Source organism: Hippocampus guttulatus, chromosome 6 (genome assembly GCF_054856545.1).
Source record: "Hippocampus guttulatus isolate MCC_2025c chromosome 6, RoL_Hgut_1.0, whole genome shotgun sequence".
In the NCBI taxonomy this organism is placed as follows: domain Eukaryota; kingdom Metazoa; phylum Chordata; class Actinopteri; order Syngnathiformes; family Syngnathidae; genus Hippocampus; species Hippocampus guttulatus.
Genome location: NC_141266.1, coordinates 2,880,275 through 2,907,789, shown reverse-complemented (window position 1 = coordinate 2,907,789; position 27,515 = coordinate 2,880,275). Strand labels below are relative to the sequence as shown.

At 42.7% G+C, this 27,515-nt stretch overlaps 1 protein-coding gene across 4 annotated transcripts in view; it reads left to right on the top strand.

Annotated features, from left to right (window-relative positions):
* klhl38b (kelch-like family member 38b) overlaps positions 1 to 27,515 on the top strand; it is a 70,414-nt gene that overhangs the window by 40,512 nt on the left and 2,387 nt on the right. For 2 of the 4 annotated variants that reach the window (XM_086113839.1, XM_086113838.1), the window contains 4 exons: positions 5,739 to 5,861; positions 22,369 to 23,589; positions 23,673 to 23,814; positions 26,898 to 27,003. In XM_086113839.1, the coding sequence (XP_085969965.1) occupies positions 22,385 to 23,589; positions 23,673 to 23,814; positions 26,898 to 27,003 (1,453 nt within the window). In that variant the 5' untranslated portion in view covers positions 5,739 to 5,861; positions 22,369 to 22,384. Of the gene's footprint in view, positions 1 to 5,738; positions 5,862 to 17,394; positions 17,666 to 22,368; positions 23,590 to 23,672; positions 23,815 to 26,897; positions 27,004 to 27,515 lie in introns of those variants that run through there. The other 2 variants (XM_086113840.1, XM_086113841.1) reach the window with 2 other exon arrangements.

The window sequence follows — 27,515 nt, the reverse complement described above, 5'->3', positions numbered from 1 at the left end:
AATTTTCCTGTGTGCCGAGTCATTTCTTTAACTTTGTCCAAGAAAATCTCTGACAGTACACTAAACTCTCAAATGCACCCGTAATTACTTTCAGCTTCAGAACTGAACCAAATAATGTTTTGTTTCGACAAAATGGGAAAAGAAAAATATTCATGTACAGAAAAGGGCACCAACAAAGTACAAACAGAAATACAGTAGCTGGTTACAAGGAGCCAAGAAAAACAATTTATGAATCAAAAAGCGCTTCCAAAAGGCAAGGTACTAGGGAAACACGGAGAATACAAATATGAAACGTCAACAGTCCAATTGCATGAAACCAAAGATCAAGAGCAGGGGTGTCAAACTCATTTTAGCCACGGGCCAATTTGGAGCTGCGTCTTCCCTCAGAGGACTGTTATGACAGTGAAACCACAAAATTATTACTTGTACACAACAAATTAATATATTACTAGTTTTGAAATCAGTCAATTATAATAGTTTGTTCAATAATTGTTCAAGTGAGAAACAAAATTATTGCAAAATCTCAATGTTATTTATTACACATGACAATTTCACATTTCGGTGCCGATTTTAGCAAGTTGACACACATTATTTAATAATAATAATAATAATAATCATACATTTCATTTATGAGCACCTTTCAAAACACTCAAGGACACTTTACAATCAAAACAACAAACCACAAATAAAATTATAAATAATAAAAGGAGAGATGAATTTAAACTGAGTGTGTGATTTTAAATTGGTGGGTTTTGAGATGTGATTTAAATGTGGGAAGAGAATCAATATTTCGGATGTTGATCTGGCGGCCCGGATCTGGCCCGCGGGCCTTGAGTTTGACACCTGTGATCAAAAGCAATAATAAAACGAAGAAAATACTTACAAACAAGGATCTATGAAAAACAAGAGCAATGATGAATAGTATCGACATATCACTTGAAGCAAAACAATGAGCACGGTCAAGAATCCAACAAGGGGAAGCAGATGTCGGAGTCCTCAAATCCAAGACATAATGATGATCGGGAACTGGTGCGCCGACTTCACTCCAGCGACTTCACTCCAGCTGGGGCTGAAACAAAACAAACACAGACCCACATGACACTGACACCTCAGCTGAACTGCAGAACTTAGCTGTGGGCACAAAACAATGGTCAGGGAAGTAACTACGGTACGATGAGTCCCGTACTCATCGTGCACTAAATCGTCCCATCACGCACACGCAGATCAAGAACACATCCCAACAAATGTCATTTGTGCCCCTCGGGTGACTTGGGGCACACACACACACACACACACAAACACACACACACACACACACACACACACACACACACACACACACACACACACACACACACACATACACACACACTGAATGCTTGGAGTTGTATAAGGTGAACAGGACTCTAAGAGCCTTCGTTGCGAACTCTATGAGGATGTGGAAAACCACACTTGAAGCCAATGGCAAGCCACTTACCCAAGTGTCCATCAAATGTGGCATATACCAAGGTGATGCACTCTCCCCACTGCTGTTCTGCATAGGACTGAACCCCCTAAGCCAAGTAATCACCAAGACAGGCTATGGATACCGCCTCAGAAATGGAGCTACGATGGATGACATAAAGCTGTATGCTAAGAGCGAAAGGGACATAGACTCCCTGATCCACACAACCAGGATCTACAGCAGCGACATCGGGATGTCATTCGGGCTTGAGAAATGTAGTTGGATGGTGACTAAGAGAGGAAAGGTAGTCCGCACTGAAGGGGTCTCACTCCCTGAAGGAACAATAGCAGACATTGAGGACAGCTACAAGTACCTCGGTATACCACAAGCCAATGGCAACCTCGAACTGGCAACAAGGAAAGTGGCTACGGCCAAATACCTCCAGCGAGTGAGGCAAGTCCTAAGAAGCCAGCTCAATGGCAAGAATAAGACCAGGGCAATAAACAGCTATGCCCTGCCAGTGATCAGATACCCTGCAGGAATAATAAGGTGGCCAAAGGAAGAGATTCAGACAACGGACGTTAAGACCCGAAAGCTCCTAACCATGCATGGAGGGTTCCATCCCAAATCCAGCACCCTGAGACTGTACGCAAGCCGAAAGGAAGGAGGCCGGGGACTAGTGAGTGTGAGAGCCACTGTCCAGGACGAAACATCCAAGCTCCATGAATACATCAAGGAGAAGGCTCCAACGGATGACGTACTCGGAGAATGTCTCAGACAATGGGGAACAGAGGATGAGGTGCTGGAAGAGGGACCATCATGGGAGGATAAGCCCCTACACGGGATGTACCACCGGACCATAACTGAAGTGGCTGATCTCAAGAAGTCCTATCAGTGGCTAGAGAGGGCTGGCCTGAAGGACAGCACAGAGGCACTCATCCTGGCTGCTCAGGAGCAGGCCCTGAGCACCAGAGCCATTGAGGCCCAGAAATACCACACCAGACAAGACCCAATGTGTAGGTTGTGCAAAGAGGCACCTGAGACGATCCAACACATAACTGCAGGGTGTAAGATCCTGGCAGGGAAAGCCTACATGGAACGCCATAACCAGGTGGCTGGCATAGTCTACCGAAACATCTGTGCGGAGTATGGACTGGAAACCCCAAGGTCAAAATGGGAAACACCTACGAAGGTGGTGGAGAATGACAGAGCGAAGATCCTGTGGGACTTCCAGATCCAGACTGACAAGATGGTAATGGCGAACCAACCAGATATCGTGATCATAGATAAAAGGCAGAGGAAAGCCGTTGTAGTGGATGTAGCGGTCCCAAGTGAAACATCAGAAAGAAGGAACACGAGAAACTCGAGAAATACCAAGGGCTCAGAGAGGAGCTGGAGAGAGCCTGGAAGGTAAAGGTGACAGTCGTGCCTGTGGTGGTCGGAGCACTCGGGGCAGTGACCCCCAAACTAGATGAGTGGTTGCAACAGATCCTGGGAACAACATCGGACATCTCAGTCCAGAAATGTGCAGTGCTGGGAACAGCAAGGATACTGCGCAGAACCCTCAAGCTTCCTGGCCTCTGGTAGAGGACCCGAGCTGAATGAGGGACGGACACCACCCGAGGGGTGAGACGAGGATTTTATTTTATTTTATTCACATACACACACATATATATATATATACACACACACACACACACACATATATATATATATATATATATATATATATATATATATATATATATAAAAGCTTGTCGCACCCGGAACATAATCCCTCAGAACCTTCTTACAGGAACATGAGGATTGCGAGTGAGATGCCAGTCTGACGGTCATTCGAGACTCATAGAACCGTAGTTACATATGTAACCGTTGTTTTACAATGTCCCTCCAGAGAATGAGTGGCAACATCCACACAATAAAATCTGAAGAAAGTGCCAGGTGATGACCAGGAGCGCCCTTGGTTAGGGCCCCAATAAGAAACGAAAAGCTGAGACTACGTACGGCAAGATAAGATAAAAGCGCAGAGCCCTCACAGGGCACAAGGGCTCTTGATTGACCCCACAGTCCCGGGATGGAGGCACAAAACGTGCAAGCCAGACAAGCTGGTTAAAATGCGAGGTGGAGAGCACCTTGTGATCAAAAGCCACGTATGGACTCAGAGTGACACCAGCAACAGGTTGCCGCGGTGGACAACTTGGTAGCACATCCACTTCAGACTTGAAGGGGAGTGCGATATTCAATTTCCAGTCCCCATGCACATGGCACATTTATGTGCACCCCTGACTGTTACTGTTAAATTGATTATGATTTTTAGTTGTCATACATTTACATATTATTAATGGTGAATTGATTGCGCCTGTAATGAAGAACACCTTTGTTTTAATAAAGATATAATTATGCTTTTAATAAAGATATGCTCACATTTATAATAAAGAATGCTCAGTGCACTGTGTGACAGTTGAGGGACACAACCACCTTTCTGAGAAAGTGGTTGTGAAGAGATAAGGTAATAAGACAAAACAAGAGCAAGGCCGCATGTGGATGGAGCTGTCAACACCAGCTGCAACCAACTTATTTGGTGTTTTTGTAATGATTGCACATATGTACGTAATTTTTACTCACATACACACACACACATAGTCAAACAAGTTCAATGTGTCAACAGCCCTCACCCTTTAGGTTGGAGACACCCATGTATTAGATTCCCAATGAGAAATAAATGAGAGGGCGAGCGGGGAGATTCTTGGGTGACGTGCTGAGAACTGAAACCTAACGCTTCTCCTCGTTCCCCCCTCGAGTGATTGGTACCAGAATCCAGTGTGTCCTCTCCTCATTGGGTCTTTATTATGAATGTCTAATTGATAACTCTGACAATTACCTTTGTAATCTTTGATGTCAGTATTTACTGGGTATCATTGACTGAGCAAGTGAATTAAATGTGTAGATGTGTGGGGTTATTTCATCTGTTAATGAATTGGCAAAGTTGTGTGAATCTTAAAGTCTCTGTGAAGTGAAATTCATCCATTTTCTGATCCGCTTTATCCTCACAAGGGTCGTGGGTGGTGCTGCAGCCTATCCCAGCTGTCTTCGGGTAGTAGGTGGGGGACACCCTGAACGGGTCGCCAGACAATCGCAGGGCACACAGAGACGGACAATCATCTGCGCTCACAATCACACCGAGGGACAATTTAAAGTGTTCAATCAGCCTGCCATGCATGTTTTTGGAATGTGGGAGGAAACCGAAGTACCCGAAGAAAACCCACGCAGAACATGCAAACTCCACACCGGGAGGCCACAGCCAGAATCTAACCCTGCAACCCTGCACTGTGAGGCGGATGTGCTAACCACTTAACATTGTGCCGCCTAAGAAGATTCAATGTATTTTAATTACAAACCCAATTCCAATTCCCGGTAAGTTGGGACAGAATACAATGATTTGCAAATCATGTTCAACCCATATGTAATTGAATACCGTACAAACACAAGATATTTAATGGTACAACTGGTACTGGAAATTATGATAGTTCATCATCCACAGTCCGTAAATCATCAAAAGGTTCAGAGAATGTGGAAATAATCACTGCACGTAAGCGGCAAGGCCGAAAACTAACAATGTGGTACTGTCAATCCGTCAGAAAACCAATGTCAGCAAATACAGTTTGGCACTACATCAGTAATTACAACTTAAAACTTGACTGTGCAAAGCAAAAGCGATTTATCAAAGGCAGCCAGAAATGCTGCCGGCTTCTCTGGAATGATACAAAATGGGAAAGTGTTCTGTGGTCTGATGAGTCCACATTTCAACTCATTTTTGGAAATTGTGGATGTCATGTTCCAAAGAGGTCTTTCCAAAGAGGAAAGGATCATCCGGACTGGTATGGACGGCAAGTTCAAAAGCCAGCATCTGTGTTGGTATGTGGCTGTATTCGTATCAATGGCATGGGTAACTTACATATCTGAGAAGGCACCATTAATAATACTGAAAGGTACACACAGGTTTTGGAGAAACATATGCTGCCATCTATGCAACTTATTTTTCACGGACACCCCTGCTGATTTCAGCGAGACAGTGGGGTCCCTATTCCCTGCAAACTCTGGCTAGGGGTTGTGTGGTGTCGGCAAGAAATATATTGTTAAAAAAACAAACAACCCTAATTTCTCTGTTTTGAATGACAGCTCTACCAAATCATCAAATTTCATTATATTTCATTATAATGTGTAGGTCGAGTAGCGAGTAATAAATATTGACACCAAGTACTGCTCATTTTTATACTTTGCAACCATTTTGCAGGCCGGATTAATTTGTTTGCGGGCCTGATCCGACACGAGAGCTCTATGGTCGACACCCCTGCCCGAGATGCAGTTCTCCTGTTGGATGCTGATGCGGATTTCAGGAGGAATCTGATTTGTCAAAGTAAGACTTTCATATGAATTTATTGCACGTCTTTTGCTGCATTTGCTATCCTCACAATGATGATATTTTTCAGTGTTCAGTACACAGTATTGTGAACAGCAAAGTTAAAGCATGCATCCACTGTATGTGTAGGAAAACCCCCCATCATAATAGCTCCCTTTTGAAGTCTGACTTGACAAATAAAGATGTAATGTATTGTAAATAAATAATATGACAATGTTCTAAATAATAACTTTTCTTGAGAAAATCCAGTTTAAACAAAATATGTTTTTACTGTAATCATGTAAATATTAAAATCACAGAGATATTAATTGAACACAAGAAAAAACATGTCATTGCAGTCTATTTTGTTTATTTCTCCATGGTGCTTTTCTGTGTCCATATGAGATTTGAGATCTCCGACCAGCACCTTTGTTAGACATTGAAACATTTACGTGTGGGTTTTGCACACTGTTGCCTTTTTTTGTGTGTCGATAGACTTGTTGCTGTCCTGTTAGTCAGGCAAACTGACAGCAGGTGAAATTGGCTTGTTCAGCTCGTAAAACGTAATGCACCTTTCGGCCCTGTGACTTCAACCATAGCGATGAAACACAGACGAATGTTGTCTTACTTTCTTAATAAACTGGGGCTTCATTCTATCCAAACTCAGCAACAAGCAGTTTTAAGTGGACATGCCAGGGCAAAAGAGGACGTCAGGTCACACCCTAAACTAGTAAACGCTTTGTTGCTCAACTGTGCATGCTCAATTGTTGTTCTTTATCTATTGAAAAGCCACCAAGTGACTTAAGTCTACCTGTCCCTGACACTGTGGGTTTATCAGGCAGAACACAGAATGACAACAGCTACCCTCAGAACCAAAATAATCTCAGCTCTAAGAATGCAAGCCAAACACGTTCCATCACCCTTTATTCCTTCTCTGGAGCACGTTGTACTTCCTCTCTGTCTCTTTTTATTTCTGTGTGTCCTCGTCTTGGCTCCTGTCATGCCCTCTGTCTTTCTCTCTATATTTTCTTTGTCCTCCTCACTTGGCCTCCTCTTCCGTCTGTACCACGCTGAACCTGACTACCTACTTAGGGTTGACACTTGAAACACTTCAACTTCGCTACAAGCGAAATACTAATATATTCTCACCCCCCCCCCCCCACACACACAGGTACACACACACACACACACACACGTAACACACACAGGTACCCAACTGTCTGCATTTACCACAGTGAGCACACGCACATGGTGTTTGTGTGTGTTTCAGAGAAGACATACATGGAGATGGAGAGGGAAGGAGGCCAAGAAATGGAAGAGGGGGAAAATGACGCACACAGCAACAAAGCAGCGTTTTTTTTCATCCCAAATAACACAACCTGCATGTGCTGCTTACGTCAAAGGAATTTTAAGCAGCTAACTATAAGCCCTTTAAGACCTCTTCTGTGGTTTTATATGTGTGCATGTACACACTCATGTGCACACATGGCTTCCCACCAAAAGCTCCTCAGTTGCCTTAGCCTCTGTAGGCCACCTCTCAAATCTCCTTGCCTCTCGTCCTCCTCACTTGTTGATTCACACATCCGATCTCACCATCAAAGACACATTAGAACGCTCAGTGTTGCCCAGCATGGATCTCCTTATGCCTCGGGGCAAATATTTCCCTGCACTCCAGGGATTATCATGTGATTCTCTTTGTGTGCATCCATTGTTTTTATGTGACCGAAGTTCTCATTACATTTCACATCACATCACATCACAGTGCATGAATGCATCATGTGAAGTTGTTTGCACAACATCATCTTTGTTCAATCTACATTGCCTGTATTGTGTGACTGCTGCAGAAGAAACGTTTTTTTAAAAAATACTTAGAAGACCCATGCGCGTGCGCACACACACACACACACACACGCACACACACACACACACAGAGTCTGAATAGATTGATGAGTTGCGACGAGGTCTTTGGGCCCGTGAGTGAGGTGTGGATGATAAAAGATGCATAAATGATGTAACAGGAGCACCATGTCAACTGAGTTGATGGTGATTTGATGGATTTATTGCGAAATAAATTAATGAATTGATTAAATCAATTATTGGTTTAACTTCCAGGAATAGGTAGCTCCTCCAATTTGAATTTAAATGTGATTTAAATATAATTTCCAAATTGAACGCTAGAGTGCGCCAACCCCAATTTTATGTCAGGACACAGTCCACAGTGGACTCCACACAAATTCAATGCATATGACAAAGATTAATATGTCAGAAAGCTATATGAGGACTTGGTGGTATTAGAAAAACAATGTAAAAAGATTTGTTATAATATATGGATTACACAAATGTTATGATGAGAGAATCATATTCACATGATATGATCTGTTGTTGTCTGACTTGCAGTAGAAGTATTGTGTTGTTGCTGAACTAAGCATTACCATGGCTTGATTAAAGACAAGCATATAGTCATTTAACACAACTATAAATGGACATGTGAATATGTTAGCACTAACAGAAAGCATGGAACACTGCACAATAACCTACGCCAGGCTATCATTAGCGTATCCACAATACAAATAACATACGATACACCTTTAGACTAATGTTTTTCAAATACCACATATATACATCCATTTTCTGAGCCGCTTTATCCTCGCAAGGGTTGCGGGGGGTGTTGGAGCCTATCCCAGCCGTCTTCGGGCAGTAGGCGGGGGACACTCTGAACCAGTTGCCAGCCAATCGCAGGGGACACAGAGACGAACAACCATCCGCGCTCACACTCACACCGAGGGACAATTTAGAGTGTTCAATCAGCCTGCCATGCATGTTTTTGGAATGTGGGAGGAAACCGGAGTACCCGGAGAAACCCCACGCAGGCCCGGGGAGAACTTAGTCATTGCATAAAAACAATTAATCATGCAACATTAATGCAGCCATTTATTCATGTCAATGCTGAAAGAAAACTCATCTAATAGTGCAGATAAGTGAGTTTGTCATTGTGATCCCCAATGCCTCTCTTTCCTTGGAACCTCAGCTTGGTGACAACATCGCTCTACATTCAATTTCTATGGGAATTGTATTAAAGTGTGTAAAGTGTGGACTCTATGTTTGACTTTACTACCTCATCCTCAGACTTTACATCCAGTCTGCGGCTGGATGGATGCATGGATTGAGGAGCCGCCAATAGAGAAGAAAGGAGCATCAGCGCAGAGTGCCGATGCGTATGTGGAACTGGGAGTCGCGGCTTGGAATTGAAGCGGAATTGAAGCGGAGCCAATCTCTCTTTTTCGTTAATGGATGCTACAGCTTCTTGTTGCTTTCAAGCTTAGCTTGTAGCAGACGTGTGCACATTGTAGCATGACGTCTTTGATCCACTGGTGAAAAGGACACTTTAATTCGCTCCTCTTTCATCTAGAACTGCTTCAGACAACAAAGTGTATGCAGGAAAGTGGTTAAGAGTGCACGATTGTCTGTGTCTCATGTGTTGTTTTGTATTATTTTGTCATTTTTTTGTTAACTTTTCTTTTGATAGTGGCGCGGACACCCGCAGTGGCTCTTGTTTTATGTTGAGAGGGAAGAAATTTCATCTGTGCTGTATGTTACACGTTAGAGGTAAGATCAGGCCGCCCGAGCCGGTCGGGTCGGGCCTTAAAATGTCAATCATTGCTTCGGGCTCGGGTCGGGTCGGGCTTCTCTCTCGCTGACTTATTTATTTTTTTTGTTTCAAGGCCGTGAATAGTTTTGGCCACAAGAGACCGTGGTTCGCAAAAAAAAAACAGAAGTCGCCTCATCACAACACGTACTGTACTAAACTCTTGCAATGACAATTCAAAGAACTCCTTCCAGTCTCTGTCGAGTATCCACCCATCATTGTTAGTCTTTGTCTCTCTGCTACTCTCTCTTAAAGTGCTATGCTAGATTCTTAAGGACGTACTGCTGCAGTGGTTTACGGCCCAATTTTCAACCCGTCAAAATGACGGACGGCCTTAAATTTTACCCATCCACTCTTAAAACAAATCCGTCAATGATGGAAAATTGTCTGTTAATGTAACCTCTTCAGAAACAGAAATATAAAAGATGTAAATGTGTATACAGTCTTGTTTAACTTAGATTTCGTTACAAAAGACAGGCTTTGTTATCAGAAATCACCCCTCCTCCTCCCGAGTCCTGACAAATAAAATATGAAATGTCGGGTTTGCTTCGGGCTCGGGCCTGCAAATCAAGCGAAGTGATCGGGCTCGGGCCGGGTCGGGCTTAAATACCAGAGATGTGTTCCTCGAGCCAGTCCTTGGCCTCGAGGACCGGCTCGAGGACCGAGAGGCGGTCCTTGGTCCTCGGCCTTGGCCTCGAGGACCGGCTCGAGGACCGAGGGGCGGTCCTTGGTCCTCGGCCTTGGCCTCAGGAGTCAAGTCCTTGGCCTTGGCCTCGGATTGCCGGTCCTCGGACACAATGAGGAATTAGAGCCTCGAATCCCTTGTATAAAGACCGCAAAAATCACGAGGGAATCTAATAAATTCCATCCAAGGAAACCATATTGATGGATTAACTCTGGCGCTTTAAGAGGGGCGGGTCTGCCACTGATACAATACATACATGCTGATTTATATAGAGCTTTCACAACAGCGGCAGCTGTAACAAAGCGCTTAACAAAACAGTTAACATAAAGTAAAATAATAAACACAACACATAACAAAACATGGACAGTCGTGCAGTCCTAACCACTTTTCCGTCACACGCTTTGTGTTTGAAGCAGTTTGAGATGAAAGAGGACAGAATCAAAGTGTCCTTTAACCAGTGGATCAGAGACGTCATGCTCAAAATGTGCACACGTCGGCTCCAAGCTAAGTTTCAAAATCAACAAGAAGCTGTAGCATCCATTGACGAAAAAAAGAGATCGGTTCACTTCTCCTGTCCCATGGAAATCCGCCATCCAAGCGGCGACTCTCGGTTCCAAATACGCATCGGTGCTCTGCGCCGACGCTCCTCTCTCCTCATCCTCACCTTCACCTTCAGCAGCCATCCATCCAACCGCACCAACACCGACTGTCCCACAGCGCCGACATCTCCACTGAACAAAACGGGGTTGTGAAAAACGCTGCCCATTACAGGCGCGAAAAACACAAGCGCTGATAGGTAACAGTTAGCGCAACGTATAAAGAGCGGCATCACAGTTAGTTTCAATCACGGTTTGTTGCGTTCGCGATCGGCAGTTTAAATAGCGTGTAAGCCTTTCTGTAACAGTGGTGTCTTTTATTTAGTTATTTTTGCACAGTCGTCACCTTTGTGCGGTCGCACAAGAATGTTTGTTTGAACCAAGTAATTTGCGTTACAGCTGGAGTCAATAATGTCGGCACTTCACTTCCGGGTTTGGCCGTTGGGATTTGGAGTCCTTTTGCTCGATCCCAGTTATGTTTTCTGAATGCTTTCTCCAGTGTTGTGTCCAAGGACCGGCAACCCGAGGCCAAGGCCAAGGACCAAGGACTTGCCTCCGAGGCCAAGGCCAAGGACCAAGGACTGATTTTGAAACTAAGCCTAGCCGAGGACATGTATAAAACAATGCTATCATACCACTTGGCAGGTCTTCATGATTTGCAACACCCCTCCATCATAACCCTTTGCACTCCCTAACGCTTGAATGAAGTGTTTTTATTCAAAGAGTAGAACAGTCAGAGTACGTGTTATTTATACTGAGAAAAAAAAATGAAATCATATGATATACAGTACATTTATGAATTAATGTTTTAGTGTAGTAGTTTCTTAATATGAAGTAAATCAACACTCAACAGGGATGACATGGCACGGAACACAAGTTGAGAAATGACTTTGCATAGAAGTCAATCACTGACTGCAGAAAAAGCGGTAATCTCTCAGTGATCATTTTACAGTTTACCGTGGGACTCGCTGATCAGAAAAGTACGAGTGCCATTATGGATTGAGAGAGTCCCAAATTTCGAATTCTGAAAGGGTCTACTTATTCAATTGCATATGATAATAACACAAACAACAACATATACATACAATGATAAACAAATGCTGCAAAAATGTAAATAATTCAGGAGCAGGCCTGAGGATTTCGGAAATTCATGGTAACCGTTTTTCGGTTCTGTCGGATTACCCAATGGGAAACCATGGTAACTAATGTTGGGTTCCGTAAACGTTCATCATGGGAACCCATTTTTCTATTTTGACTGATATTGTTAATCAAGAATTCCGAAACTCAAAAGTAGAATGTTTCAAGGGTCAATGTTTGAAAACGATGCATTAACAATGAACATTACATCCGCAGCTGTGTACTCCAGGTTTATTCCAAAAAATAAATGGATCAAAAACTGGTGTACTCATGTGGCATCATCAGAGTATTTTTTCCAATCTCACACTGCAAAGATTAATTGACTGGAAATCATGAATACAGGTAAGTATTGATGTGGCTTGACATCCTCTTCCCAAGACGATGCATGTGTAATCTACGATCAATTTGACGAAAGAATTTAACACACGTCATCATGAGTTCTACCAACAATTAACATTAGCATTACTCCACCTTGTGACGAATGTTTTATTCATAAAGTTACCATGCTACAACCAGTAAATTATAGAATAAACAATACTGTTTCATAATATTTTTCACAGCGATTAGCCTACAAATCTAATGACCAACTTGCCTCGTAATCGTGCCTTGCTCTCGCGTTCTGTGCATACGTCACAGGTGAGTTTAGTGATACGCCCTTTGGACGATTCATACGAAAAATCAGACAAGCATTCCCATTTCTTAAATATCGTAATAAGTAGACCTTGGTGAGGTTTTTTTCGCCGCCATCTCAAACTTTCATCCGCGCGATTCCTCAGTTTGCGGACTAAAATAACAACCCGCATGCGCACATAACGTCATCTGTTGTGCCCCCCCCCCCCCCCAACACTGAAAACAAAACAAAACGAAAGTAAATTAAAAGAAACACACTCACACACCACACCACATCACAAACACACATACAGGCGCAGTGAAATCGCGTTGATCACACAGTCAACTCGTGTGCGGTGACTTTTATGGTTAAACTATTTTTCGGTACCGTTAAAATGACGCCACGGAAACGACACGCTACCCGTAACGATTGTTACCGTGAAATCCTCAGGCTTGCCGTAGTTTTTTTGTTTGTTTGTTTGTTTTGCCTGAGAAATTTCCTTGCGTCCCAAAAACGCACATTGTTTGGGACTGTGCGTCCCGTGGGAAAATGCGTCAAGGTAACGAGATGGCTGAATCTCTAACCATCCTCTGAGTACTACAATTATTACCACTACCACTAATGCTACATTAATTAATACCTTCAACTTCACAATAATAATAATAAATAATTAAACCAACAATGATTTTAAACTATGTATTATCAATATTCATTATTCCAAACATGAGAACTGCCGACATATTGACTCCAGCTGTAACGCAAATTACTTGGTTCAAACAAACATTCTAGTGCGACCGAGGACCAAGGACCGCCCCTCGGTCCTCGAGCCGGTCCTCGAGGCCAAGGACCGGCTCGAGGAACACATCTCTGGCTTTCTCATGTTTGGAATATGAATATTGATAATACATAGTTTAAAATCATGGTTGATTTAATTATTTATTATTATTATTGTGAACAATGATAGCATTGTTTTATACATGTCCTCGGCGAGGCCTCAGTTTCAAAATCAGTCCTTGGTCCTTGGCCTTGGCCTCGGAAAATTTCTCAAGTCCTTGGCCTTGGCCTTGGCCTCGGAGTCAAGTCCTTGGCCTTGGCCTCGGGTTGCCGGTCCTTGGACACAACACTGTTAAATACCCTTGGGCCGGTTCGGGTCGGGCTTGATTTTTTAGGACCGATCTTAGCTCGATTAATACATACAGTACATTTGACAATAAAGCTTATCCTGTCCAATCCAATCCAATTCAATCATCTGCTGTGTACGGATGATCCTACAGTTCAGTCTCCTCCAGCGAGGTCACAAGAGAGACGAATTTTTATGACTTTTCCTGAAATTTAGTGGCTAGCACGAAAAATGTTGCCCTGAAAACAAAGCCATTGACACATGAAACAAATAGCTCTGTTCTTCTACACTAGCTGTTCAATGGTCCCATTGACAGCTCAGATGTAAAGTATATTCTACAAAAATACCTTTACATGACACTAACTTGTGATTGTGACATTTACAGCGCCACTCAACCACAAATTAAATGTGGGACTGGATAGTTCACTGTCACTGTCAAGAAAGTGACAGTGTGAATTTTTCTTCCAAAAAAAAAAAAAAAAGGCAGGCATGACTTCCAAGTTCTCGAGTGTGTTGGACCGTAAGACTTGTCAGAGCTGTAAAAGTCAACAAACCATGTCATGCATATAGAATTGGTGGCCCAGTGTGAGAAGAAATGTGAACAGACATCACAGAGTAACAAACTCCCGCATTTCACATTCGTTTGAGTGCAGCAAGGAGTCGAAGTATATGGGGAGTTTTGAGTTGAGCGATGATGTCAAAGTGATGTTCCACCTCTGGAATTGTAGAACTAAAAGCACAATTTTAAAAAATGTATTTTACCTTTATTTATCCCGGTACGGCAATTGAGAATGTATTCTCATTTGCAATGCTGACCTGAGAGCAGACAATGAAGTGGAAAAAAAAAGCAAAATAAAAAAATGGTACAAGAAATTGAATGTGATTTAGTGATGGACAATAGGATAATTCCAGATTTGGAAAACATTTTGTGTCCAGCCAATTTGTTTCATTGCTGTCTCTTGTAATTGTGGGAACCAGTGTTTTAGTAAACATATTTTCAATAATTATTACTCTTCACGGCTGCCTGGTAGTCCAGTGGTTAGCGCGTCAACCTCACAGTGCAGAGGTTGTGGGTTTGATCCCGGCTCTGGCCTTCCTGTGTGGAGTTTACATGTTCTCCCCGGGCCTGCGTGGGTTTTCTCCTGGTACTCCGGTTTCCTCCGACATTCCAAAAAACATGCATGGCAGGTTAAAGGAACACTCCAAATTGTCCCGAGGTGTGAATGCAGATGGTTGTTTGTCTCTGTGTGCCATGTGATTGGCTGGCAACCGGTTCAGGGTGTCCCCTGCCTACTGCCCGAAGACAGCTGGGATAGGCTCTAGAACCCCCGGCGACCCTTGTGAGGATAAAGTGGATTGGAAAATGGATGGCTGGATAGATATTATTATTCATGGTATGTGTGTCCCACAACATGCACACAGCCCTGCTACCATAACCTTTTTAGCATGGTAGAGGAGGAGGAAAGGAGTGAATCACATGATACGCTGGACTTGACATCATTAAACACTTTTTCAAAAGAAAGGGTACAGCAAAGGTATGTCCTCTCGTCTATTTTTCATATTTTTATAACAGAGTTATAGCCTTGATGAAAAGTCTCACTGTACGTCATGCAACCATTTCATGCATATGATCGGAATAAGACCATTTTTTCTCTTTACTTATTTACATAAGTAAGTTGATCCTCTTGGTCAGCAGTAACAGCGAGCTAAAAAGTCAGCTTATACTCCTGCGAGAAATCTAACATTTGTCCGGATTTGCAACTCTGTTACTGTGATCACAGTGACAGGTATTGTAAACACCAAATAAAGCATGTAATAAAAAATGAAACATTTATCTAAACTGAGCTAATTAAGCCTTTGATAGTTTAGAACCTATTGTTGAATATGTAGTAGAAAATCTGAAAAGTGAAGATTTCTTTTTCAAGAAATTTGAAGCCAAAATCTCCTCCAATTCTGGAATCATAGCACATAGGAGAAAGAGTATTGTCGGAAGCTCACCCGACTTTCACAAAGTGACATGTGGCCGAGGCCAACTGCTTGGCAGCTTGTGAAAGCTCGGGAACAAACTGAATAGCGATCGGAACCCACAAACATAGACACCAAACAAAACCCCAGCAAAAAATATTTATTTACAAGAACAAAAGCGCACCGACAAAGTATGAACAGAAATCGCTGGTCAACAAGAACCAGGAAAAACAATACATTAACAAAAAACGCTTGAAAAGGGTAAGGAAATGGTTAAACTGAGAAAACCAACGAAATATCAAGAGTCAAATTCAGAGGCAAAAACAAAAGCAACATCAAATGACTAAACAAAGATTATACTTGAAAATGTGGTACTAAGGGAACACGAATGACTATGACAACAGGTCTAGAAAACAAATACTTGAGCAAGAGCAGCAACAAGCTCAATAATCCGACAAGCAGCAGGCAGCTTGTCAGTCCTGAAATACATGGCTAATGAATATTGGGAGCAGGTGTGCACACTGAAGGGAAGGCCTTCGTCTGCCACCTGCTGGAGACACACAAGAACAGGATCATGACACAGCTATGCTAACCACCACCATTCACACAACCAGATACTGGTACAATGATAAAACTCAGTATCACTCACTTTGATAATGGTTTATTATGTCATTTCATGAAGTTATTTTAAACAAGGTAGATCTTAACATTTCAGAGGAAAGGGGTTGACTTTGCAGTGTATCTCCTGGATACGTTATAGCTTTTGTGCAAAAACTACATCTTTAAATGCTATATTTTAATATTTATGTGCTTTGGGTAACTTCATGGTAAGTCCTCAAATTTTATGATGAATGTCATTTTGGTTAGATATGTATTTTTCAAATTGCTGTGAAAATGTCGAAAGGGGTCCAAGTTGGAAGCAGTGTACAGTTTAATTGTAAAGATTGAAAGAATATAATCAAATAGGAAATAGCATACAATACTTGGCTTTATATCCTTCAAAACACACACACACACACACACACACCAAAACACTGTATTACAATCTATACTATATTCTGCTGACGATAAATTATTCAAAGCAATCTAGTAAAAGAACATGCTTGTTCACGCTGTCTTGACACTAGATGGTGCTATGTAACTCCCATGTTTCACAACTTCTCCAGGACTGCATGAGCTCACAATGCAAGTTTGGCCATTTTCATTTCAGCATGACCAAAATTTCTTTTGATTTGTTTTGTAGAAGCAGAGACCTTCATGTTTCACTTTTGACGGCAGGATGACAAAACAACCACAGAGGTGGATGTGGAATTAAAGGGTCAAAGAGAGAAATGTGTTGCTTGGCTCAAATAACTCTCAACTTCAAGACAATGTCATGAGTGAAATTGAAATAATTATTTGCTTTTCTGTTGAGGTATCCACCAGTTGTGAAGAGTCCAAGGAAAATGCAAAAATAATAAGACTCCATGTGCTCTGGCTGGAGAGTATGGCACTGCAATGTCTACCTCTCATGTGCAGTTCATTTATGAGATGATTATGCATTTCTTCTAGCCAACAAAACCAAGCATCTTGCCAAAGCAAATCTTTAAAAGGGCCCGCGATGACTTATGTGACATGAATAGTTAGGGCTAGGACTGTTTGTTCCCTTTTATTCCTCTGTGTTTGTGCTTCAGCGGCACAAGATATCAACAAAGTCAGTGTTATCGATGATCCTTGCTATAACCAAGTTGCTGAAATCAAACGACACGGTGATTCAGTCTGGTGGATATTGAGAACGCTCTCCCTCAAGTCACATGTGAGTTTGCTACGGTGTTGCCAAACAGGCCCTATATTTAGAGCAGGAATGTACACAGAGACCCCGTGCAAGGGGATCATAATAACAAGCAGCATGCGGCCTACTCTACAAAGAGACAGCCCCCTCTGGATAACAGAGTCACACAGCAGCAACACTAGAGCAAAGCAGGAGAAAGTGCAAGAAAATTTGTAGCCGTCAGTTTTTCTGCTGAGTACTTGCTGCTAATACATTGAAGGACCCTGCAGAAGCCAGATATAGGGCCAAGAAGGTAAGCCTTGTCATTGGATGAAGCAGAGACTGCTCAATGGGTTTGGGAAATAGATACTGTTAGATTTGATTATTACTTCATTGAATAAAATGTTTAAAAAGCACAGTGCTGTGGGCTTTGCATTTGAAATCCCTATCTGTCCGGAGGTCACCATGTAATGTCTGTACACACTACATTAGGAACACGAACATTACATTTAATGAGAGCCGACGTAAAAAAAAAAAAAAAGCTGAATTTAAATGATGATTAAGAGACTAATTGATCAGCTGAACAATATGTTTCTTATCGTAGCTTCTTGTGCTGTGGAATTGTACATCAGCATCTCATATTTTGCACCACATTTATGAGAAAAAGAAAGAAACAACAACAACAACAATGATCATAATACTAAATAAATACCTCTCGACATCCACCCATCCTTTTTACATTGTGATTGTAATCATTCATGGCCGAGAGGTAGGGTACACACAGGACTGGTCGGCAGTTACTCGCTCACCTCTAATCACCTAATTACTAATATTATTATTGTTGGAAAGGTTCATACTTCTTTTTAAATAAAAAACTCTTAGATTGGATCCTATGGAGCCAATAAGGTGACAAAAGACAAACTTTGCATGCCTTCACAAAGATTGCGAGATAACGTGAAATAGTTTAAAACATTGTTTTTAATATGCATTTATTCTTCCAGGTCATTTTCCGGGTAAATGAAAGCAACTGAGATGGAGCGTTTTCACCTGTGAGTGAATTTAATTGGATTATACTTTGAAATTGACTTGAAATACAAATACCGGTACATAAAATCTGTTCTTGATCTTAAGCATTGTTTCCAAATCAGCGAAAGACATCTGAAGCGTACTATTTTCTCTCTAACAGCCACGGGTAAGAGGCAATAGTAGCTAAATTGACCTGGAAGTACATAAATGTGCATTTAAAAACCATTCCCTTGCAAAAAAAACCCCAAAACAATCCTTTCATCTCACTTTAGGTCAGGAGTGCCAAACTCATTTTTATCGCAGGCCTGATTTTAGTTACAGTTTCCCTTGGAGGGCCGTTATGACTGAAATCATATAAAGAAGTCAAGAATAAAGGTTTATTCACCTAGTGTTTAAGTTGCTGGAACAAGGGATTTGGTAACAAGAAACTGCTTACAGTATCACTCTTATTTATTACAAAGGAGAATTTGAAATATTTAGTAGAGATTTTAGCAAGCGCTATGAAAGTTGACATCTTTGATTTGCTTTTGAGGGCCACCGAACATGATGTAGTGGGCCAGATCTGGCCCCCGGGCCTTGAGTTTGACACCTGTGCCTTAGGGGCTCCAGATGTTCCTGATATGATGGAGAATGAGAGGAAAAAATGAAACGAGAGATACGTAAAACACTGTCAGATGGTAGGGCCACATGACAAAAATTCGAGGAGATTAAATGTTCAGACAAGTCGTCAGCCAAAAGATAAGGCAGGTACAAACAGCAGAGTGACATTGAACACTTAAAATCTGTGGTATTTATGTCAGTGAGGCACCTTTTTCATGAATATGTCAGGACTACTATTGCTAATTGATAAACATTGTCAGTGTACATTATTGTGTTGGTGAATGGAATGAATGATTTGTGGAGATGGTGAATAATGCTTTTGATGCTGCGCTAGCCGATATGACTGCATGAAACAATGGAAAAGTCCATCCATCCATCCAGACAGCCATTTTCTATAACACTTATCCTCTCCAGCATCACAGGGAAGTTCCTACCTATCCCAGATGACTTTCGGTGAAGGCTGACTACCAGAGATGTGTTCCTCGAGCCGGTCCTTGCCCTCGAGGACCGGCTCGAGGACCGAGAGGCGGTCCCTGGTCCTTGGCCTCGGGAGTCAAGTCCTTGGCATTATCCTCGAATTGTCGTTCATCGGACACGATGAGGGATTAGAGCCTCGAATCCCTTGCATAAGTACCGCAAAAATCACGAAAGAATCTAACAAAGTCCATCCAAGGTAACCCATATTGATGCATTAACTCTGGCGCTTTAAGAGGGGCGGGTCTGCCACTGACAGGTAACAGTTAGCGCAAATTATAAAAAGCGGCATCACAGTTAGTTTCAATCACGGTTTGTTGCGTTAGCGATCGGCAGTTTAAATAGCGTGTAAAGCCTTTCTGTAACAGTGGTGTCTTTTATTTAGTTATTTTTGCACAGTCGTCACGTTTGTGCGGTCGCACAAGAATGTTTGTTTGAACCAAGTAATTTGCGTTACAGCTGGAGTCAATAATGTCGGCAGTTCACTTCCGGGTTTGGCCGTTGGGATTCCTTGTGCTCGATTCCAGTTATGTTTGCTGAATGCTTTCTCATGTTTGGAATAATGAATATTGATAATACATAGTTTAAAATCATTGTTGGTTTAATTATTTATTATTATTATTGTGAAGTTGAAGGTATTAATTAATGTCGTATTAGTGGTAGTGGTAATAATAGTAGTACTCAGAGAATGGTTAGAGATTCAGCCATCTCGTTACCTCTGCGTCCCGCATCCGAGACGCATAACTTTCCCACGGGATGCACAGTTCCAAACAATGTGCGTTTTTGGGACGCAAGGAAATTTCTCAGGCAAAACAAACAAACAAACAAACAAAAAAACGACGGCAAGACTGAGGATTTCACAGTAACAATCGTTACCGGTAGCGTGTCGTTTCCGTGGCGTCATTTTCACGGTACCGAAATATAGTTTAATTATAAAAGTCACCGCACTTGAGTTGACTGTGTGATCCACGCGATTTCACTGCGCCTGTATGTGTGTTTGTGATGTGATGTGGGGTGTGAGTGTCTTTCTTCTAATTTACTTTCGTTTTGTTTTGTTTTCAGTGTTGGGGGGCGCAACAGATGACGTTATGTGCGCATGCGGGTTGCTATTTTAGTTCGCAAACTGAGGAATCGCGCGGATGAAAGTTTGAGATGGCGACGAAAAAAACTCACCAAGGTCTACTAATTACGACATTTAAGAAATGGGAATGCTAGTTTGATTTTTCGGATGAATCGTCCAAAGGGCGTATCACTAAACTCACCTGTGACGTATGCACAGAACGCGAGAGCGAAATACGACGCGAGGCACGATTACGAGGCAAGTTGGTCATTAGATTTGTATCGCTGTGAAAAATATTATGAAACGGTATTGGTTATTGTATAATTTACTGGTTGTAGCATGGTAACTTTATGAATAAAACATTCGTCACAAGGTGGAGTAATGCTAATGTTAACTGTTGGTAGAACTCATGATGACGTGTTAAATTCTTTCGTCAAATTGATCGTAGATTACACATGCATCGTTTTGGGAAGAGGATGTCAAGCCACATCAATACTTACCTGTATTAATGATTACCAGTCAATTAATCTTTGCAGTGTGAGATTGGAAAAAATACTCTGATGATGCCACATGAGTACACCAGTTTTTAATCCATTTATTTTTTGGAATAAACCTGGAGTACACAGCTGCGGATGTAATGTTCATTGTTAATGCATCGTTTTCAAACATTTACCCTTGAAACATTCTACTTTTGAGTTTCGGAATTCTTGATTATGAATATCAGTCAAAATAGAAAAATGGGTTCCCATGATGAACGTTTACGGAACCCAACATTAGTTACCGTGGTTTCCCATTGGGTAATCCGACGGAACCGAAAAACAGTTACCATGAATTTCCGAAATCCTCAGGCCTGCTCCTGAATTATTTAAATTTTTGCAGCATTTGTTTATCATTGTATGTATATGTTGTTGTTTGTGTTATCATATGCAATTGAATAAGTAGACCCTTTCAGAATTCGAAATTTGGGACTCTCTCAATCCATAATGGCACTCGTACTTTTCTGATCAGCGAGTCCCACGGTAAACTGTAAAATGATCACTGAGAGATTACCGCTTTTTCTGCAGTCAGTGATTGACTTCTATGCAGTCATTTCTCAACTTGTGTTCCGTGCCACGTCATGCCTGTTGAGTGTTGATTTACTTCATATTAAGAAACTACTGCACTAAAACATTAATTCATAAATGTATACCATATGATTTTTTTTTCTCAGTATAAATAACACGTACCCTGACTGTTCTACTCTTTGAATAAAAACACTACATTCAAGCGTTAGGGAGTGCAAAGGGTTATGATGGAGGGGTGTTGCAAATCATGAAGACCTGCCAAGTGGTATGATAGCATTGTTTTATACATGTCCTCGGCTAGGCCTCAGCTTCAAAATCAGTCCTTGGTCCTTGGCCTTGGCCTCGGAGGCAAGTCCTTGGTCCTTGGCCTTGCCCCGGAAAATTTTCCAAGTCCTTGGCCTTGGCCTTGGCCTCGGGTTGCCGGTCCTTGGACACAACACTGCTGACTACACCCTGGACCAGTCACCAGTCAGTCAGGGCACATTTGATTTTTTTTAATGTTGTAAGTTTGAAATTCTTTAAAGCATTGTACAGCACTTTGAGTTGCATTTTTATGTATGAGAAGTGCTATATAAATAAGGTTTGATTGATATAGAGACAGACAGTTCTCAAAATTCTCAAATTCACACCATCACTGAGAACTGAACTGAACAGGAACTGAACCCATGCTGAAAAAGTCAGATGAAAGAATCTGCTGAATTTGCTGCATGCACCATCAATGACGCAAATACACAGACAAAGTGAGTTATTTTCTCCCTGACAATTGAGAATTTACGATGTGTATCTCCTCAGGATGAACTGACCAGCAATGGAGGTGTTCCACTACAAAGATAAAGAGCAGTCATCCAACCTCCTCCTCCAGCTCAATAGCCTCAGACATGAGAAAATTCTCACAGATGTTTTACTGTGTTCCGACAACACAGAGATTCCCTGCCACCGCAATGTCCTGGTCTCCAGCAGTCCCTACTTCAGAGCCATGTTCTGTAACAACTTCATAGAGAGGCGGCAGACCAGGATAAAGCTGCAGGGCCTAACGTCAGCCATCTTGAACACTATCATTGACTATGTTTACACCGGCCTGGCTCATATCAGCATGGATAATGTGCTGCCTCTCATGCAGGCCACATCTATGCTGCAGTATGTTCGTCTTTTCAAGGCCTGCTCCAGTTTTCTTCAGAATCAGCTGAGCCCTGACAACTGCTTAAGCCTGATAAGGCTTTCAGAGATCCTGAACTGTAACACTCTGAGAGAAAAGGCAAAGGATATGGCTATGAAGAGCTTCAGTGATGTGTTTCATTCGGAGGATCTGTGTGAGCTGTCCTTACCGGAGCTGATGGGCTACCTGGAGGATGATCGTCTCTGTGCAGAGGAGGAACAAGTCTTTGATACGCTTGTTGCTTGGATCCACCATGACCCCTTAACTAGATGCGGTGCCATCAATGCACTTTTCAAGAAAGTGCGCCTTCGCCATGTTCACCCCACCTACCTGTTCCAATTCATCGCTAATGACCCTCTGATCCAGTCATCCGCCCTCTGCATCGAGCTCATTGAATCAGTGCGACGTCTCATGTTTTCTGTCAGCATCAAATATTTGGGGGGTTTGACAGGTGACTTCGAATCTGTGTGGGTTGCACCGAGGCGTGGCACCTACCATGACAATCTGGTGGTGGTAGGAGGAAGGAAGAACAATGAGCAAAGCTCAAGAGAAGCTTTGGTGTTTGATGAGAAGAGCCAGGAGTGGAAGCGTCTGGCCAAACTTCCTATCAGACTGTACAAAGCTTCCTCTGCAGCCCTTCACAGTGTGGTGTATGTTATTGGAGGCCTGAATACCAATGCCAAATGCTGCAAAGTCTGCACAACTGTCTACACCCTCTCACTCAAGACTAACGAGTGGCGGATGGCCCAGCCCATTCTGGAGCCTCGTTTTAGCCACCAGAGTGTCTCCTACCTACACTTTATCTTTATCCTGGGGGGGCTCGGGTTCGACAGGCACCTGACAGACAGCGTGGAACGGTAACATGAGACGGGAGGATTTTGTGGCATTAAATAGTTGGAGCAGCGACTCACAATATCATCACTTTTTACAATGCTTTCAGGTACAACAGCATGTTCAACCAATGGGAGTCTATGGCCCCCATGCCAGAGGCTGTTCTGCACCCTGCTGTGGCTGCCACCAACCAGAGGATCTACATGTTTGGAGGAGAAGATGCCATGCAGAACCCAGTCCGACTCACTCAGGTAACGTTCTCTTCAACTTTAAAAAAAAAAATTGTAGAGCAAATCAATGACTCATTAAAATGACTCGGTGAAATGAAATCAATGCCTTCATTCGAGGAGTAACTTTCTAATCATTTTTTGACAGTTAATCCCAGGAACTTGAAGGAAAGATCTTATCAACCATACAGTATAACAAATGAGTTTTGTTTTTCTTTTAAATATTTTTTTGATTTTGTAAATTCACATTATGGATAGCAGCAAACTGCATTTTGTTGCCTTGAAACATTTTTAGTGGGGCAATTTCAAACACAAATATATATTTCATTTAAATTTAGTATTTCTGAATGGCTTTCATGGTCTTTTGCCAAGCTAAATTGATTTAAAAAAAGAAGAAAGAAGAAGAAAAGATGATTAAAAGACTCAATCTACTGTGATGTAATTTTCAGAACATTTATTATGCCGACCTCAAAAGTCAAAATCATAAGCCAGGACAGTAATCTGTTCATATTCAGACATAAGGAAGTCCACGTGTGCATTTGCCACCAGGACACACTAGATTACAGTTCGATGCCCGGAGAATGCGGCCGCGTGTTTTAGACACCCAGGTGAAAAGGGGCGGGGCTGGTAATCGAACACCACCTGGTGGTGTGCTGGCTCCGATTTTCAGTCAAGATTCCGATTCAGTCTGGCAGACACAAACGATTTGTGTGGGTCTGCCGGGAATGTCTGTTGAGTCCCCTGTCTTCAGGAGTTTCAACTCCCAACTCCGGCAGAACTTCACCCATGCCCGGGATGAGATGAGGCACATTGAGTCTGAGTGGACTATGTTCTGTTTTTTTGAAGCGGCCACCAAAACTGTTGGTGGACATGAGCGGAAAGGGATGCCCTCAAGCTGAAGGAGGAGTCCTATTGGGCCTTTTTGGGCCTGTGGGACTCCCGAAGCAGTTGATGGGTACCGGCTAACCAAGCAGAACACAGCTTTTGTGGTCACCGTGGCAGAAACGCGGGTGTGGAAGGAGTTTGGTAAAATGAAGATGATGGAAGTGGACCATGTCTCTTCATCCAAAAGCTAACCCCAGCCCAGACCACTGTACAGTGTTTGCTCCAGTCTAACTTCAAAGCAAGCGAATCACCAGGAAATCCCTGCAAATCGATTTGACAGACCCATGCTGGATCCTCAAAAAGGACAATTCAATAGGCTCAAATCTAACTTTGTTATGTTAATGAACTGAGTCTCACCTGAAATTTGAGCTGAGGAGCGGTTACTTTGCACAGCTGCCTGTCTTGAGTAGTTAAACGGTCTTTTGTCCTCTCTGCGCTCTGACTCTCTCTCCACTGCAAAATTCTCTCCAATCCCCAAGGTTGACTGAAAGGTCTCCAAAAAAAATCCCAGCACTCTGTTGCACATTTCTCTGACTACGCTCTCTGATGAAAGACCTCTTGCTTCCTGACAATTTTTATTTTAACAAATTGTTTTGCTCTTTCGACTAGTTATTGGTTGCGCTTCAATAAGTGCTAAGTCCCGGACAAAACCACTGGCGATTGACTAACTCGAATTTGAGGTTCTTGACTGATCTACCTACCACACACGTGGCAGGTTTGCCATGACAATGACAAACCAGCTGTCGGGAGCACAAGCCAATGCTCGTGGCCTGAAGGTCAGGAAAACCACTTTGTGTGTTCCTGATGAAGCTTTGAGGCCACACAGGGTCCAAGCCACTAGAACACAACCAAGGTTTTGTTTTCCTGCTTCCAGGTGCCTCCTTTTTCCTTTTTAATTATTTTGTCTTCTCTGCAAACAAGTCAAAATCCCTTACGCCTGCTCATCATGTGAGACTCCGCTGACTGTATGTGCCGATTTTGCAACCCCCCCACCCCCGAAAAGAAAATCTACAAACTTGTTTAAATCGGAAAACGATGAAAGGAGCACAAGTAAAGTGGCCATGTTGCATTCACACAATGTACAGGAAGGGAAACTATGCAACATGTTCACTAGGCGCAGTTTCATGCATCCAAATTTTAATGAATGCTCGCAAACGTAATCATCCATCCATCCATTTCCTGATTCGCTTTATCCTCACAAGGGTTGCGGGGAGTGCTGGAGCCTATCCCAGCTGTCTTCGGGCAGTAGGCGGTGGACACCCTGAACCGGTTTCCGGCCAATCGCAGGGTACACAGAGACAAACAACCAACTCACACTCGCACTTTGGGACAATTTGGAGTGTTCAATCAACCTGCCATGCATGTTTTTGGAATGTGGGAGGAAACCGGAGTACCCGGAGAGAACCCACGCAGGCCCGGGGAGAACATGCAAACTCCACACAGGGAGGCCGGAGCTGGAATTGGACCCGGTACCTCTGCACTGTGAGGTCGACGCGCCAACCACTGGATCACTATGCCGCTGAACTTAATTATCTAAATTAAAATGAATTAACACTTGAAATGTATCAGTCTGTGTGGAATGAATGGATGCATTACACAAGTTTCACTTTTGGCATAGTATGAAAAAATTTGAATATCATGAAAAAAAAAACTTTTTCATGATATTCAAATTTTTTTACGAGCCCCCATACAGATCTGTGACAGTGTTTTTGAAATGTGAAAGGTAGGTTGGAAAAAGGGCGGCCCTGTGGTCCAGCGCGTCGACCTTACAGTGCAGAGGTCGTGGGTTCGATCCCGGCTCCGGCCTTCCTGTGTGGAGTTTGTATGTTCTCCCCCGTGCTTGTGTGGGTTTTTTCCGGGTATTCCGGTTTCCTCGCAAATTCCAAAAACATGCATGGCACGCTGATTCAACACGCTAAATTGTCCCAAAGTGTGACTGTGAGCGCGGATGGTTGTTCGTCTCTGTGTGCCCTGTGATTGGCTGGCAACCGGTTCAGGGTGTCTCCCGCCTACGGCCCGAAGACAGCTGGGATAGGCTCCAGCACCCCCCGCGACCCTAGTGAGGATGAAAAGGATCAGAAAATGGAGAATGAAGTTTGGGAAAAGAAAAATCCCACACAAGCACAGGCAGGGAAAACATACAAACTCCCAAGAATCAATAGTTATCGTTTGGGTTTTGATTCATATGGTCAGTTTCCTTTCATCCACTTCCACGTCTGCAGGTGTACCATATCGCCAGGAACATGTGGTGCAAGATGGAGAACAGAACAGTGAAGAACGTGTCCGCTCCTGCTGTTGTGATGGATGAAAAAATCTACATAGTCGGAGGTACTGGCCCAAGTATTTATGAAAAATAATCTAAAATAATAATAAACTTATTTTTGCATTACATTCTATCTATCTGTCTGTCCATAAGGAGGTTCTCCTGACTATTATTAAATTATTTTTCGCCATTATCTACAGCAGTCTGTCTTCTGATGTAGTCACATCACATTTTAAAAATGCTGTCGTGCAAACCTGCTCAGAAAACCTGGCCTTGATCATGGTACGCTGTCAAATTTTAGACCCATTTTCTAGTTGCCTTTTAGTTATTTTTCTTTTTTGGGAAAAAGTGTAAGGCGGCACGGTGATCAATTAGCACATCTGCCTCACAGTGCAGGGGTCAGGGATTTGATTCCAGCCCCGGAATTCCTGTGTGAAGTTTGCATGTTCTCCCTGTGCCTGCGTGGGTTTTCTCTGGGTACATAGAGAGCATTCACCCAAGCAACAGACAGGACCCTTGAGCCAACAGCAGCCCCTCCATGGCAGCAGCAGTCACCTGAACATGTCTCAGTCATACC